The 15320-nt window shown below is 32.9% G+C and overlaps 1 protein-coding gene across 4 annotated transcripts; it reads left to right on the forward strand.

Moving 5' to 3' along the window:
- Positions 1 to 3551: 3551 nt before the first annotated feature.
- LOC105172411 (Polynucleotidyl transferase, ribonuclease H-like superfamily protein) lies at positions 3552 to 12149 on the forward strand. Of its 4 annotated transcripts, XM_088886034.1 has the most exons (9): positions 3552 to 3920; positions 4015 to 4118; positions 6534 to 6707; positions 6816 to 6952; positions 9014 to 9151; positions 9879 to 10015; positions 10171 to 10245; positions 11036 to 11155; positions 11846 to 12149. In XM_088886034.1, the coding sequence occupies exons 5-9, from the start codon at positions 9031 to 9033 to the stop codon at positions 11966 to 11968; spliced, it is 576 nt and encodes a 191-aa protein (XP_088742160.1). In that variant the 5' UTR covers positions 3552 to 3920; positions 4015 to 4118; positions 6534 to 6707; positions 6816 to 6952; positions 9014 to 9030; the 3' UTR covers positions 11969 to 12149. The 4 variants fall into 4 exon arrangements, with proteins under 4 accessions (XP_088742160.1, XP_011092115.1, XP_011092114.1 ...); XM_011093813.3 differs by having other exon boundaries at positions 3552 to 4118; XM_011093812.3 differs by lacking the exon at positions 6534 to 6707.
- Positions 12150 to 15320: the final 3171 nt, after the last annotated feature.

The following is a 15320-nucleotide window of genomic DNA, read 5'->3' on the forward strand; positions in this document are numbered from 1 at the left end:
CTCTCTTTTTTCTTACTCTTTTTTTCTTTCTAATTGAAATAATCAAATAAGTAATTACATTATATGTAGAGATGATAATTGATTGGCTGCAAAGCGAGTTTGTCAAAATTCGATATTTATCCTCTAGAATTTTATATTGATTCTGACCTGAACCCAGATCCAATAAATTGAACCAATTTTAATTTTTTTTTATAATTTTAAAAACACTAAAGAATAATATTTCTGAAAAGTAATATCATCGCAACGTTTTAAATATGATAAATATATATATATATAATACCTCGAGACAATGGAGAAATATAAGAACTGGAAATAAAGATGGGGTGAATAGCAATTTACCCTCCCGTGATATTGAAAATGAACACATTACCCCCCCATAAAAAAAAATATAGTAATTTACCCTCCTGTAATTTTTAAAATGAAGCAATTTACCTCCTTATATAGGGAGATAAACTGCTTCATTTTGAAAAACAGAGGGAAGTAAATTATTGTATTTTAAAAAATACAGGAAGGTAAATTGCTATTTGGTTTTTAATAAGGGTGTAATTTGCTTATTTGCGATATTACAAGAGGGTTGCTTGTATTTCTCCCAAAAAAAAAATGTATGAAGTAAAGTTGTAACTTTTGAAAAAAGTGCTCAATGTTGTGCAAGGTGAGAAAATGCTATTATTATTAGTTGAAATTACAAATAGAGAACACAAAGAGTGAAGTTCTAAGCAAGTTCTTGGATTGAACAAAGCATCAAACTTTTCCTTCCTTTGGGCATTTTCCAGGAAGCTTTGCTCATTTGAATTTATGCCTCCAAAAAGACTACTTTGTGTTTGCATTGTACAAGTATTAAAAAAAGTATATTTTGAATTTCATAATTATAAAAAAAATTGGTATTTTAAATAATACGTCGATAGCACGTTCTCTAATTTTTTTATTATTATGGAAGGTAATATTCAATATATATGTATATATATATATAATGGAGTCATTTTAGTATTTATTATTTAAATATAAAAAATATGTAGTATAAACACGGCACATAGGGTGTTGTCCGTGCTTACGACACGAATACCCAACATTGCTCACTTGTGCGCATCATGCACATACGTTGCTTCTCACTGTGCATTATACACTTTGCCTTAAGCATCCAGCAGACAGAGCCCACACGATGCTAAAATCGACTAGCAATGCCTCGTCCGACACAAATGCCCAGCCTGACAACCTTTTCCATGCTATTGTCCTTGGACGTTTCTAAATCAGTGTATCACACGTTATCAAGCCTTCCATACCATAACACTGAACACCACCCCCCAACATTGTGCCATAATTCATATCATGCCAACACCAACTGTCCGCACATGCAAACCTATGGGCCGTAATCATAATTTATGGCCCGGCGCAAATGAGGCCCAAAAAGGTAGGTTAAAACCATCCATACCAATTCATGCATAGTTAATTAAAAATTTTAAAATAATAAGAGTTAATTATATTTAGATTTCTTTTAAAAATTGAAATTTTATGTTTTTTCTCAAAAAATTTAAAATTATATTTACATCTACTTTTTGAAAATTAACTAGTTACTCCTGACTATTGACTTTAGCAAAAAAATTACACAATTTTTTATTTTATCCCCAATTTGATATTCCCGTATAATAAGTTTGTACTTAGATGAATAAAAATGTAATAATGTTAACACTCCTCTGTATCAAGATGCACAGTGGATCTAACTGAGCTAACCCAACCCAAGATCGAATTGAACCAATAATTCGGGCCAAGCCTGTTTGGAACGGACCAGTACTGGACCAATCCCAATAATCAATAACTAAGGCCAGCCCAACCCTATCCAATTTACTTTTTATCTACTTTTCACTTTCTTGATAAATATTACCCATTTTTTATTCTGTTATAATTTTTAATTTTTTCTACAAAAATTTAGAGCTTATTTGGTTGTGATTTGAATAAGATTTTTTCCACTTTTCACTGTTTGGATAGGTGGAAGTTTGTTTGGTCAAGTCATTTTTAGTGAGAATGCATTCTTATTTTAATTTTCAATTTATCTACTTTTCACTTTCTTGATAAATATTACCCATTTTTTATTCTGTTATAATTTTTAATTTTTTCTACAAAAATTTAGAGCTTATTTGGTTGTGATTTGAATAAGATTTTTTCCACTTTTCACTGTTTGGATAGGTGGAAGTTTGTTTGGTCAAGTCATTTTTAGTGAGAATGCATTCTTATTTTAATTTTCAATTTCAAATTTATATAGGTCACATGGGCTTGTCATAGTTGTCTTTCTATCACATCAAAAATACATATACCTATATTTAACATTCTCACACCTATATATCTATATTTGAAAATAATTAATCCAAACTATTCTCAATTTTCGCATAAAAACCAATAAAGCATTTTTACACATTTTCAATTATTGGAAACTGAAAATGAAAATACAACCAAACGGACTCTTATTTTTTTTAAAGCAAAATTTTTTGCAAACTCTCTCTATTATTTAGTATGAGGATTATAGTAATTACCATTGGTAACATATGTGTGGACTAAAATAATTTTAAATTTATTAATTTTCCACCTTCGCTTTAAGATTAATTTTTTATTCACACATATTTAAATAAGTTAATAATTTAATCGGTTTTATATTTATTTTAATTACTCACACAGAATATTCTTTAATCACTAATATTTGTTTTTAATTATTAATTTATTTTTTTGGATTAATTATAGTTAGTTTTCTCTGTTTCCAAAATACGAAATTATGTACTTTCCATTATTTTTTTAAAACATTAACTTACACTCTCTTTGAAAATTATTCGTTTACAAGAATACTCATTTTGAAATATTGATATTATTTAAAAAATAAATAAATAAATTACTTAACCCCTCATTTAGTATTTTGTATAATTACTAACAAAAATATCTAATAATCTTTTTATATTTGTAGTGGAGTAAATAAAAATATATGTAAAGTTAAAAAGACGAACATGTAATAAAATATTAATCTTAAATTATTATCATTAGATAAAAAATAGCAGTTAATAAATGAAAAAATCAGCCATCGTGAAAAATTTACAAGGAATGTTGAATGGGTCGTAAAAATTAAAAATTTATATAATATTTTTTTGACTAACATTGATATTTTTTATCCATAAACTAACGGAAGTGGCAATTCAAACCAATAATTGTTAGACAGGGTGTAAATATAATTTTAAATTTATTTTTAAAAAATTAGTTGCTGTCGCATGCAGTTCCCGCAAGTATATAAAAAATTATAATGTGAGATGAAAAAAATTATAAAATAATTAAAAAATATTAAAAAAATACTATTATGCGAAAGAATAAAAAATTAATACGATCAATAATTTTTTTTTTATAATTGCATAAATAATAAAATGTCGGAGTTTCAGAGGGGTTGGAATAGTAAATAAGTCAATTTTTGTTTTCAATAGTAGAGAAAAGACCCCACACCAAACCTTATCCAGATTCCACGGACAATGTCGGAAATGACCCTGCTCGAACCCATCGCCATAAATACAAATTCCAGTACAATCAAACGTATCCGGAGCAGAGTGAGAGTAGCGGCACACGAACTCAGAGAGAAAAATTCCAAACAAACATGAAAATAAAGCACAAATGGAAGCAACAATTCTTGTCATTTTGGGCTACCGACAAACGCTGCCTTAATTTACAACATCTCCTCTTCCCTTTGCCTTCTGTCAACGTCTACTTCTTTTTTCTTTTTCTGGAAAAAAGGAATCCGTTTTTCTTTTCTTGATTTTTTTTTTCTGCGAGGAGTCCGAGTTTTTGACATTTGTGCTGCGTCCGCATTGTCGGTTTCTATATAATATAGTTTTCAGTTTGCAGGGAAGAAAAGAGCCCATGTGTTTGAACTTTGATGAGAGCAGGATTTTCCAAGAGTAGGCGGTTTTATGTGTTCTTGTTGAGAATTGCAGAGTGCCCTTTTGGGTATTTTTTACCATTCGAATGATTGTGTGATTTGTATGTACTCAGTATATTTGAGTTGGGTTTGTGAAGGAGCGGAAGAAAACTGAGAAATATTGCAGTGAGGAGTTTCTTTTTCTCACTCGTCTTTGGTGGTGCCTTTGCTTCTGTTGGTTAGTCCGAAGCTTTTTACGTTTTTCTTGATTATTTTTGGCTTTCTGATTTGTATTTTTAGTACACTGATTTGGTTCTCGGGCTTTTCATTTGGTTTATTGCTGCTCCTTCATGCACTTGGATTTTATGAACTGTTCCGTTGGATTGGTTAGAACGATAGTTTTGTGGGGGATTGTGGTGTTCTTTCATTATGATTGATCTGATAGATTAGACCTCAGACTTGTTCTGGAAATTTTGTTCCTTTATTGCTTGATGAAATGCTCTCGACCCATTAAAAGAGCTGCCTGGAGACTTAGAGACACATGATCACGAGGCATTGCTTTGTAGTTTCATTTGACGTCAATATGTCATAGTTTTAGCTGTTATTATTATCTTGAGATGATGTTGTTTTGGTGATTGCTTATCAAGTTTGATAGTATGCTGCTTTCAAGTATTTCATTGCAAAGTTCACGTGGAATGTCATAAGATTAGGTCCTAGCGTATGACGTCTCATGGGCACAGCAAATTTAGAAGCTAATACTAATGCAGTGAAGAAGTTGGTTAATTGTGACTGTTGCTACAGTTACGTTGTGAGAAATTCTATGGAACACCTACTTAATTCCTGAATTGTGTCCCTTAAAGAAATTGCATTGTGAACTCATTTGCGCCATCGCGCTGGGACCTGGGGTAGCTCCTTAATAATTTTCTTATACGTGCATATCTTTAGCCATCTTTCCTTGATTTACTTGGAATAGGCCTGTCAATTGGTAGTGAAAATGTATTTCTTAAGTTGTTCGTTAGGCATGAGGTATAGATGAGGTAAATATTACTGTTCTGGCTCTAAGAATCAAATTTTTCATGACGTTTATTTGCAAATGGCGCTTGAACTAGTGTCTCCTTAGCAATTTTCAGGTTCACCTGCATATCTTCTGGCCTTTTTTCTTTATTTATGTATTTACTTGGAATAGGCCTGTCGATTGGTAGTGAAAATGTATTCATGTACTTCGTTCCTTTGGCATGAGCTGCAGATGAGATAAGTATTACTGAGATTGGGATCTTAGAATCAATTTTTGTTATTGTTTATTGCTTATTAGAAAGTATGGCCTTAAGCCTTCATATCCCTTTGATTTGGAATATGTGATTATGTTGGTCATGTCCATCATCAACTGAGGTACATCTATGCAAATGCTCCACATTGGTTTCATATCATTAAAAGCATTCAGTTAACTAGGTGAAGTTTGCATGTCCAGAGTGCATGAGAATCCACAGTCACGATGAATTTAAGGCAGTTGAGCTATCTCAGCCAAGTAGGAGCACAGTTAAGAAGTTGGTCTTTGAAGTGAAAGAGAAAACTAGGTTTTTCTCCGTGGATAATAATAAATCATCTGAGCTTTATGGCTGATTAAATTTGGCTTTTATGGGGTGGATGTTATTTGTGGAAACTATTAGATCAGATAGATGTGAGATTCATTGTTGAAAATGTCCCTATTTAGGCATGCAAATAACTTCTTGCTATTCTTTAAGTTGTGGGTTTTATCTTAGTCTAGACCTGGTTAAAGTGGGGACTATCTTAGTTCGGACCTGGTTAAAGTTCCACCTCAATCTATTTATGCCTTATCTTGGACTCGTTGATTGGCTATGTGGACTTATAATTTGTTGGTCGCCTATTTTGGTCATATATTTTCTTTGTCAAGGCCAGCTTTGGGCCACTTTACTTTCTTGAGAGCATTAATCTCCTAATGCTTAGAGTAACCGAATTAAAATGGAAACCTTGGAAGTATGATTTTATCGATATGCATTAGATCTGATTTCATGATCCTCGAAAATCGTAGGTTTTTAGCTGTCACGTCAGACAAGAGAGTCACTCACATAGCAAGTATATTTAAGACAGTGGATAGATTAGATGGTTGTTTTTACCATTTATTTTTTTTACCTGGATGACAGTTGAAACTTATAGATAACTCTACAACAATATAAGTGACACAAATTGTTAAACTCTCTACGGATGAGTTTTACGGAGCATATTTGACATGAAGGTACCTGCAATCGCATCAATCATTTTTTTTAATGGATGACATATTAAAGCATGGTCATTGATGTTGCAAAATGTACACTTTGCACTAGCGGTGATAGCATCAATTGAATATATTCCTTTTCTATTCTTTTTATTTCACAATCACTAAATCTGTAGTTTGGAATTCTTCATTTCGTGTATGAATAGAAACTGCCTTGCTTAACCATAGGAAAACACTGATGGTCTTTTTTCCCTTTCTTGGTTTAATGTTATGGATATGTTGCTTATCCTAATAAGTTGCTCGTGTTACTAGTCATTTATACTTGTTGAATTTGTAATATTTACTGGAAATTTATGTTCTATAAAAAGTAACTTTAGATGATATGTGCTGCTGTGATACCAACATTGTTAATGTTAGCAGTTTCCTGGAAATTGGGAATTTAATCCTCTTACGGGATGAGATTGCGTGAATCTGAAATCAGGTTGTTCAGATTTTAGAATAACGAATCACAACACTCAAATCCGTGGTGCTTAAGAGTTTTAAAGAGTATAAAACGGAAGAAACCCGGAAATAAAAATGCCAGCAGCTTTCATTGTATGTGTGTATCGTTTTACCTTTTCCCTCTTCTTTGCTCTACTCGAAACTTCTGAAGTACATTACTCGATGAAAATTGATCTATCTGGATTGTTGCTGATCTCCCAGGTGCTGAGGGCTTTGCTTATCTGCTAAACCTACATTTGGGGACTAGACCAAGCCACTTCACTATCAGACGCAATTTTAGAATTCTGAGCATCACCTTGTAATCGTTGGCGTGAGTTCAGACTGGTGCCGAATTAAAGGTCTTAATATTTCGTTTCTGTCTTTTACTGAACACCTGTTCATGTATTTGAAAGGCTATTTAAGTACTAATAATTTAGTGGATGGCGGATATGATGGTTTTTGTTCTTATTAGTTTCTCTACAGTTCTAAAAAATGCAGCATTCATGATTTGATGCATGTGCTTCAACTTTTTTCATCCCGTCATTGAGTTGAATTGACAAATCATGAATGAGGATGAATCTTAAGGACTTGCTTTGAATGCAAGGCATTTGTTTATGATTTAGTTAGGACTGTCAAGTGTGCTGCGCAAAAGCCTGATTATTAGAAATACCACTTTTGGGGAAAAGCTTAATACCACTACCATCCAGACCGTGATTGAGAAGAAAATTCAGGCCTGTTTTTAGTTTAGCTGAGCATGGTTCCTTCTCAGGCTTGTCTTTTTGCACCTTATAAAACATTGATTTTAAATACAGGTGCAAAGAGACACCAAAAAAATTTGAATATAATTCTAATCACCATGTAATTATTCTATATTTCCTAATAAACCTAATATATTCAATTTTCTTTCTAAGCCCCTTCCAGCGTTTCCTTTGACTGGAAAGCACAGCAAGCTTTTGCATGACAAAAGTAACCATAATATATAGTTTAAACCACAGTCCCGCTCTTGTGGACTTCTATACCATTTTTCAACAATTGTTATTAAGTGAATACTTCAGGGGGACAGATGTCATTACCATAGATCAAAATATCTTTTGATACCTGTACACATGGACCGGCAAAACACAATCTCTGCTTGTCTTTCTATAATCTAATGAGCACCTTTTCTATTAGAGTTGCTTGATAGGCATTACAAGAAACTTTTGAAGAGTCCTAAATACTAGTGAAGCTTTTGATCATTGTTGCAAGGATTATTAGGACTAGATAGTAATAGCTGTCTCATCTTTTCAGATATTTTTGCGGCACGCTCCTCATGTTGGTTGCTGGTTTGGTTACTCAAGACTTTGGTTATTAAAATTGAGCCAAAGTCCTCCTTTTTGCAATATTTAAACATAAGCAGTAGTTAGGTTTTACTAATTTAGATAGATTTGCAATCAGATAGGATATGCTGTACGCTACTCCTCTTAATGCTAGTTTACATTACAGAGAAACAAATTACAATGAGTAAAATGTGAAACGATTTTTTTTCTTTTCTATTTCGTTTAAAACATATATTAATCTACAAATTGGACCCCAACTTCTAATATATAGTGAGACATAGCAAGCATATTTTATATATACCTCTGTTAGTAAAAAACTTATTTCACTTGTATGCTACAAACATATACAAATGATTGAAATAATTCTCCTTTTTCATACATATTCTGAACTTGACCAATGATACTCATACTTTCAAGATGAAATGTTTAGTACACGTATTATACATATTATAAGAAAATCTAATGTGATAAAACAACAAAATAAATTCCTAATAGTTTATAAAAATATTTATTATTCTTAAATAAGTATTTCTAAGTTGTGTCTTATAAACTAAATAACATAGTGACGCATATATAGTAAATTTACATAATTTAGGAATAAACAGAAGTATGATACATATAAAAGTAATGCCAAAATGGGCTGTATTTTGTTGCCAAACAATTCTTTTATAGTCGTAGTGTACCTGTATTTTTATGATTGTGGATGAGACATATATTCTTTTCCATTTGACCAACTTTTCTGCAGTAAATTAGGATAAAAGTTCATTATACGGTTATACATATTAAATGTCAAATATTTTCCATCTGTACTTAACTAACTAGCATATGCACAAATAAAATAAATAGATCACTTGTACATAGAGTTTCATGTTAGAAAAGTTTCGCTCTGCTTGTTTTGGTGAAGGCCCATTGTATCAGATAGATTATTTCAGAATAAATTACTTGATATGAAAGTTTATGATGCGATAAACTTGTAAATCTAGATTGGGATGATTGAAGGGAAGCAGCCTTTTCTCTTTTCCTTCTACTGTCGATTTCACCAGTACCCACGTATCTTTATTTTTATTGTTTAATCTTGTAACACATGTATTTTAATTTTTGTAGGTTTCTTATTGTTTAATATGGGAATGGATGAAACTCCAATAAATATGCAAACAGCTATTTCCAAGCATGCATATTTCAATCTCTCCCATGTTTCTCCATTGGTCTTCTTGTATCTTCTAAGAGAATGTTATGCTTATGGTAAGTCTGGCATTCTATTCTTAATTATTGTCAAATTCCATGCGTATGCTTCTTGGCCATACGGGATGTTTCCTATATGGTTCATATAACTACATTCTATGCTGGTTTCTTTACTATGTAATAAAGCCAAGAATTTAATGTCTTAGTTTTGTAGGTGAGAAAAACGAAGTTGGGATTGCCTCCTAATATGGAGTATAGCATTGCTACTGTGGAAAAACAGTTGGCGAACGTCAAATAATTTGTTGAGTTAATTTAGATTGACCTCATATTGGTTATTTCTTGCTTTAGTCATCATATTGCTCTTCTTCCTATTTTTGTGATGCTGTCCTTTAGTTTATATTGAGTTTGTGAATTATTTCCATTAATCTTAAAAATTTCATGGTTATATGAACTATTCATCTTGTTAGAGGTATTTGGCTATTCGTGGTAATATAAGCAGAATAAGTAAGAAAGTAGATTTATTTCGTTCAGATTGAATCTCTTTTTAGTACACTGAACACACCGACACAATCTTGAGAGATTCTCCTGTTTCATTTTCAATGTGATATGCCTATTTGCATAATTACCAGTGACAGTGGAATGCTTCCTTGGTTTTTGTTTGTACCCAAATTTTTCTGCTGGTGTCTTTTTGGTTTTGCATCTAGAGCAACATACTTTCTATACGATTTTGCTCTCTTTGATAGAATTATAAAGAACTGAATACAGTTATGGTTTATGTAATCTGTAGGCTACAATTTTCAGTGTGATGTAAAGCAGCTTGCACATTCTTATGGAGAATTGAAATGTTTTAAGCACTTTGACATGCTGCTTGATATCCAGAATGTGTTCAAAGAACCACGGGGTGGCCTTTCTGGTTTGGCCGAGGTAAATTTTAACCATTGGATGTGCTTGTTTTTTCTTCAATCCAAAAGTCCGGTTATTTAATGAATGAGCATGTTCGTCAAAATTTCAGCTGACATCATGGTCAAGTGACCAAAAAAAGGAAGATTCTTATGCTATTATGATATTGTTGGAAACAGAAAATATTGGGAACTGGTCTGAATAAAACGAGACGAAATAGCAATTGGGAGCAACGACCTTTAAGTCATTATCAGGTAGGTGTCGTGTTTATTATTTCCTGAATGTGACCTCTCATATTTTAACTCTTGGGAGCATTTAGTCATGTTCTACTGACTGACCGATTTACAGGCTAGGTTCTGAAATTGCATTTTGGATCATCTTGCCTAGAAATATTATCCTGCCTGATATCTGAATGTAATGAACTTTCCTTTCTTATACTTGGCCCACTAACCCAAGAAACAAGAAAAAATCACGTGCTTAAGCCTTTCTAAGATATCAAACTCAACAAAAGGATGAAGATGTACATGCTGGATTGGCTGAGCTTGGTGGAGAACGTTGTAGCAAAAGAAGCATGGGGCTGTTGCAGGTGGTGATGGTGGCCTATTGTGGCTGGATGAATAGCAGAAGCTGAAGGTTTACAACTTAGGGAGTAGCCAGATGTCTGTAGAATATTATACTGATATTATCATATCAGGGGAGGAAGAAGTAATTCAAAAAACTTCAGGGGGTCCATATATATTTAGACTAGGCCTAAGGGAAGGTTAATGTAATTGGCCAACCCTTGAGTTATTAACTCAACTGTAGAATTGGATTTATTTTCATACGTCAGCAAATCCTGTTAATGAAACCAATTGTTGGATTTATTTGTTAGTTGCCAACAAACTTTAAGGATATCTGATGCAAGTTGCAAACTTGAGCCAATTTATCCCTAAAGTAGTTTACGAGCTATATATCAATCATACTATAGTGCATAACTATTCTTCTTATTGAATGGCTTGAATTTTGAAGTCCATTTACACCTTGTAATTGGCCGAATCATTTCAGCTAGAATATGCTGCTCTTGATGCTGCTGTCCTCCTCCACATATTTCGGCATGTTGGTAACCACTCCCAGCCTGCAGGTTCCCCAGATGGACATGCCAAGATAGAATGGAAATCACACATTGTACGTACTCTCTCTCTCTCTCTCTCTCTCTCTCTCTCTCTTGTGTATGTGCATGCTCGGAAGATGTGCACGTGCAAATTTAGAGCATGTGAGTAATTATGTATGTGCATGCTCGGCAGAGGTGCATGTGCAAATTTAAAGTATGTGAGTAATTGTAAATAAGCGTGCACCCATGACCCATGTATACTGATGATCAATGTATGTTAGTGGGAGGAGGTGAATCTCTGTCTCTCTCTTTCTGATGTGCTGATGTCTGTGTGCTTAGGAACGGTGCATGTGTAAACTTAGACCATGTGAGTATATGTAAATCAGTGTGTGCATCTGTCCGCTCAGAAGAGGTCCACCTGCAAATTTAGACCACACGAGTATATGTAAATAGGTGTAGGTGTGCGTGTGCACATGTACACTGATGACTAACATGTGCTGTTCTAGTGAGATCATGCTGTACTAACTACTTGAGTCGATTAGTGGTGCTCTCTCTCTCTCTCTCATGTGAGCACGTCTCTGTGCTCAGAAGAGGTACACTTGCAAATTTAGATCACACGATTTTATAAAAACAGGCGTGTGCATGTACACTGATGATCAATATATGCTACAATCAGGAGGATATGCCGCACTAATGAGGGGAGTCGACTAGTGGGGCTAGATTTTGCTGTGCTGTAGTTTCTGACTGTTCCAAAATCCATGCAGGTTTCTCATATGGACAGCTCGAAAATGCCCAAAAAGGACATAAAAACTGGAGAAGAGCCTGATGTGGGAACAGATCGACCTGGAGGATCAACCAAAGCAACTCTTGATGCTCCTCAGGCATGATTAGCTAGCCGGTCTATTACCTGTTTCCATTACTTTTGATCGTTTTTCTATACATAGAAAGATTGCGATGCTGAGACTTGAGTTGTTACCAAGAGACACTTTCTTATGCCAATAAATCCTCCCCATGAGGAAATGTACAGTAAGATTTCACAGTGAAAAGTAGACTACTTAGTGACCTCCACTCCTAGAGTTGACACTTATGCCGAGAGCGAGAGGCTGTTTCTTATAAGATGTTTTAGAAGTTTATAAGATATTGGATCTTTTTTCAAAAATAAGCTTTCAAATCGTTTGGATAAACTAAGATTTTAAATATCATAAGTTGTTTTTACGGCATTAGAAGGTCTTATATTGGTAAAATGTTAAAAAAAGACATGATAACATTAGAATCAAATAAGGTTATTTTTGACATATTTTGTACTTAAATGTTTTTAGAATACTTTACAAATAGTTCACGGTAGTTTAACTTTAAATAAGAGTTTAGTAGATAATTTTTTTTTAAAAAAAAAATGATGGATTATTATCTAAACTTTTGCTAGTGTATATGAATATTGACATATAATTAATATTTTCTTTATCAATGTTTTTTTTATTTATATAATTTATAATATTTCAGTAAATATAATATCAATAGTAATTTTGTTATGTTTAATTATAATATTTTATTATTAAATAATAAAGTATTTTCTCTTTACAAATGCCAAAAATAAAAAAATAGCAACTTGTGTAAGATATTTTTTGTCTAATGACATTAATTTTATAGATCTTATGTGTAAAAAATTAGAGAAGTTAAGTTTTTCGTAAAGTGCTTATAAGATCCAAAATATCTTATTTTGAAATCTTATAAATTAAAAATGACTAAAAATTACAATTAAATTTAAAATAATTCATTGTAATATTTTTAGATGTAATTAAAAAGTTTTAAATTTCAGTTTCAATACTTATAGAAGTAATTTAAATTTAAATATTTTTAACTAAATAATAATTTAAATATTAATAACATATAACTTTTATAATTATTAACATTATATTTGTTAAGATATTTTAAATTTGAAAAATGAACTTATTGTATTAATTTTTATATTGTCATTTTAATTTAAATTATAAAATTTCAAAAAATTATATATATATTTTATACTTCTTAGTAAATATATTTATAAAGTATTTTATTTTTTAGATAGATGAAAATGCAAAAAGAATCACTCAGAACAAGTAAGAACTACATACAAAATATATAGACAGCATGAGAGTATTTTAGTTAAAAATGTCAAAAAATAAGGTAAAATCAGCTAAAAAACATCCTCAAACGTACAAGGAGTTGTGTGATGCATCTTCCCTTAATTGCTAATGGAATCGACAGGACTGGCTTAGGATCGTCTTGATGTCCTCAATGTCCTTATTGAGATTAGAGCTCTAAGACAGATTGATAAACATCAACAGTGAACCCGTGGGTGGGAGGCTTGCGTTGTGTGTGCCTTAGAGCACAGGTCGAAGACTTGGCCCCTCTTCCGTCTTCATGCAGCCTCAACACACAACTCCTTCTCATGTTGCTCAGGCTACTGCACGAGGCAGTGGTTGAAGGCGGCTGGGGGCACTCGTCCATCAACTTCTGGAACGTTTTCCGAAACAAGTCAAAACTAAAATAATAGTTAGTATGCTAGTACTATTTATTAAGGGGGACATCTTAATAATAACTACAATTGTCCGCAAAACATCATGGATTGTTTAAAATGCCCTTAATTATAATCGTTTCTTTCACAGAAAATCAATTTGATTTATCAATTGATTTAATCAATAAGTTCTCATTCATATATATACTTAATTTATTTTATTAATTTTGATCAGGTATTTATCTTTCTTCTTTTTCATTCAAATATATATATAATATAAATTTAGATTATGCACGGATATTGAGTATGTTTCAATCGCTAGTTATGATTATGTCTATACACAACACAGATATTTAAATTCGCAATCGTCCTTTTCTTCTCTATATGAAAGGTCAATAATGTATTGATAGAATATAAAATAAAAAATTAAATCTCCTATTTTGTTCAGACAATTCTGTACAACATAGGCGAAACATCATCGATTTATGTATTTATCATTTCAATCTAGTCATAGTCTTCGGAGAAATTCCCGCCCCACCTCTCATTACCTTCAACCATCGATCGATGATCATATCAACAAAGAAAACAACTCCAAAGAAAATAAGAAGTACGTACAAACAAGAGTTGGAAAAAGCATCCATCATACACATATAAAGCCAAGAATCCTTCAAACATCCTTCCATCCCTTCTCTCTCTATAACTATACATATATATATATATAGAGAGAGAGAGAGAGAGAGGGAGGGAGGAGGGCGGAGAGAAGGGGGGAACATGGAAATGTACGAGCGGAGCAACCACAGTGGGCCGACAGAGGCAGGGAGCGGTGGTGGTGCTCGTAAAACGTACGCGCATGGACCCGATTCTCATCCTTCTACAAGGAATCCAAGAACGTCACGGCCGTGGCACGGCGGCCGAGAGGAGCTGAAGAGGAAGAAAAGGATAGCCAAGTATAAATTGTATGCGGCTGAAGGGAAAGTGAAGGATTCTTTTAGAAAAGGGTTGAGTTGGATGAAGAGGACGTGCTCCAAGATCGTGCATGGATTCTAGGTGGTGGAAATTATTATTTTTTTTTAAAAAAAAAGATAGTAAATTCCAAAATATTTCTGGGTCTTTTTTTCATAAATATTTTGCATGGGAAATTAATGTTATTTATTACTATCATTATTCTATTTGTTTGTTTATTTTCCATTGCTTTTCTTTTTCTTTACTTGGTTTTATTTTAATTGGGTTAAGTAAGGGTTTGTGGCTAGGTTTAGTAGAAAATAATGAACTCAACCTTGGATAATACAGTTGTGTTCGCTAATTAGTGACTTCTCTCTCTCTCTCTCTCTCTCTCTCTATGTATATATATTTATATAATAATATGATTTTATATTATGTGCAAAGTTATGATGGAGACATACTTAATACAGGAATATATATGTGATAAATATTGTATGAAATTTTATTTTGCAGTAATTTATTCATGCCCCCCAAAGGAAAGACCAGTCTTGGACAATTCCCTTACGCTCATAGTGCCAAACGATCTCATTCCTACCGGGCTGTTCAGGCAATGGGATAGACAGAATACCAGAGGCGTCAACTTCTCCTAAATCCTCATTGATCAGAGCCTAATTCCAGCCCCCACCTGCAATAAGATCTGCGACCTTAGTATTACCTGAGAGCAATTGTGGTGGGAAGACAAGTTGGAACGTATGAGGCCGTGGCAATCAAGGAACTCCGATAATCGACACAGATGTCCCATC

The sequence above is a fragment of the Sesamum indicum genome, linkage group LG10 (assembly GCF_026168435.1).
Source record: "Sesamum indicum cultivar Baizhima isolate 11 linkage group LG10, ASM2616843v1, whole genome shotgun sequence".
Lineage (NCBI taxonomy): Eukaryota > Viridiplantae > Streptophyta > Magnoliopsida > Lamiales > Pedaliaceae > Sesamum > Sesamum indicum.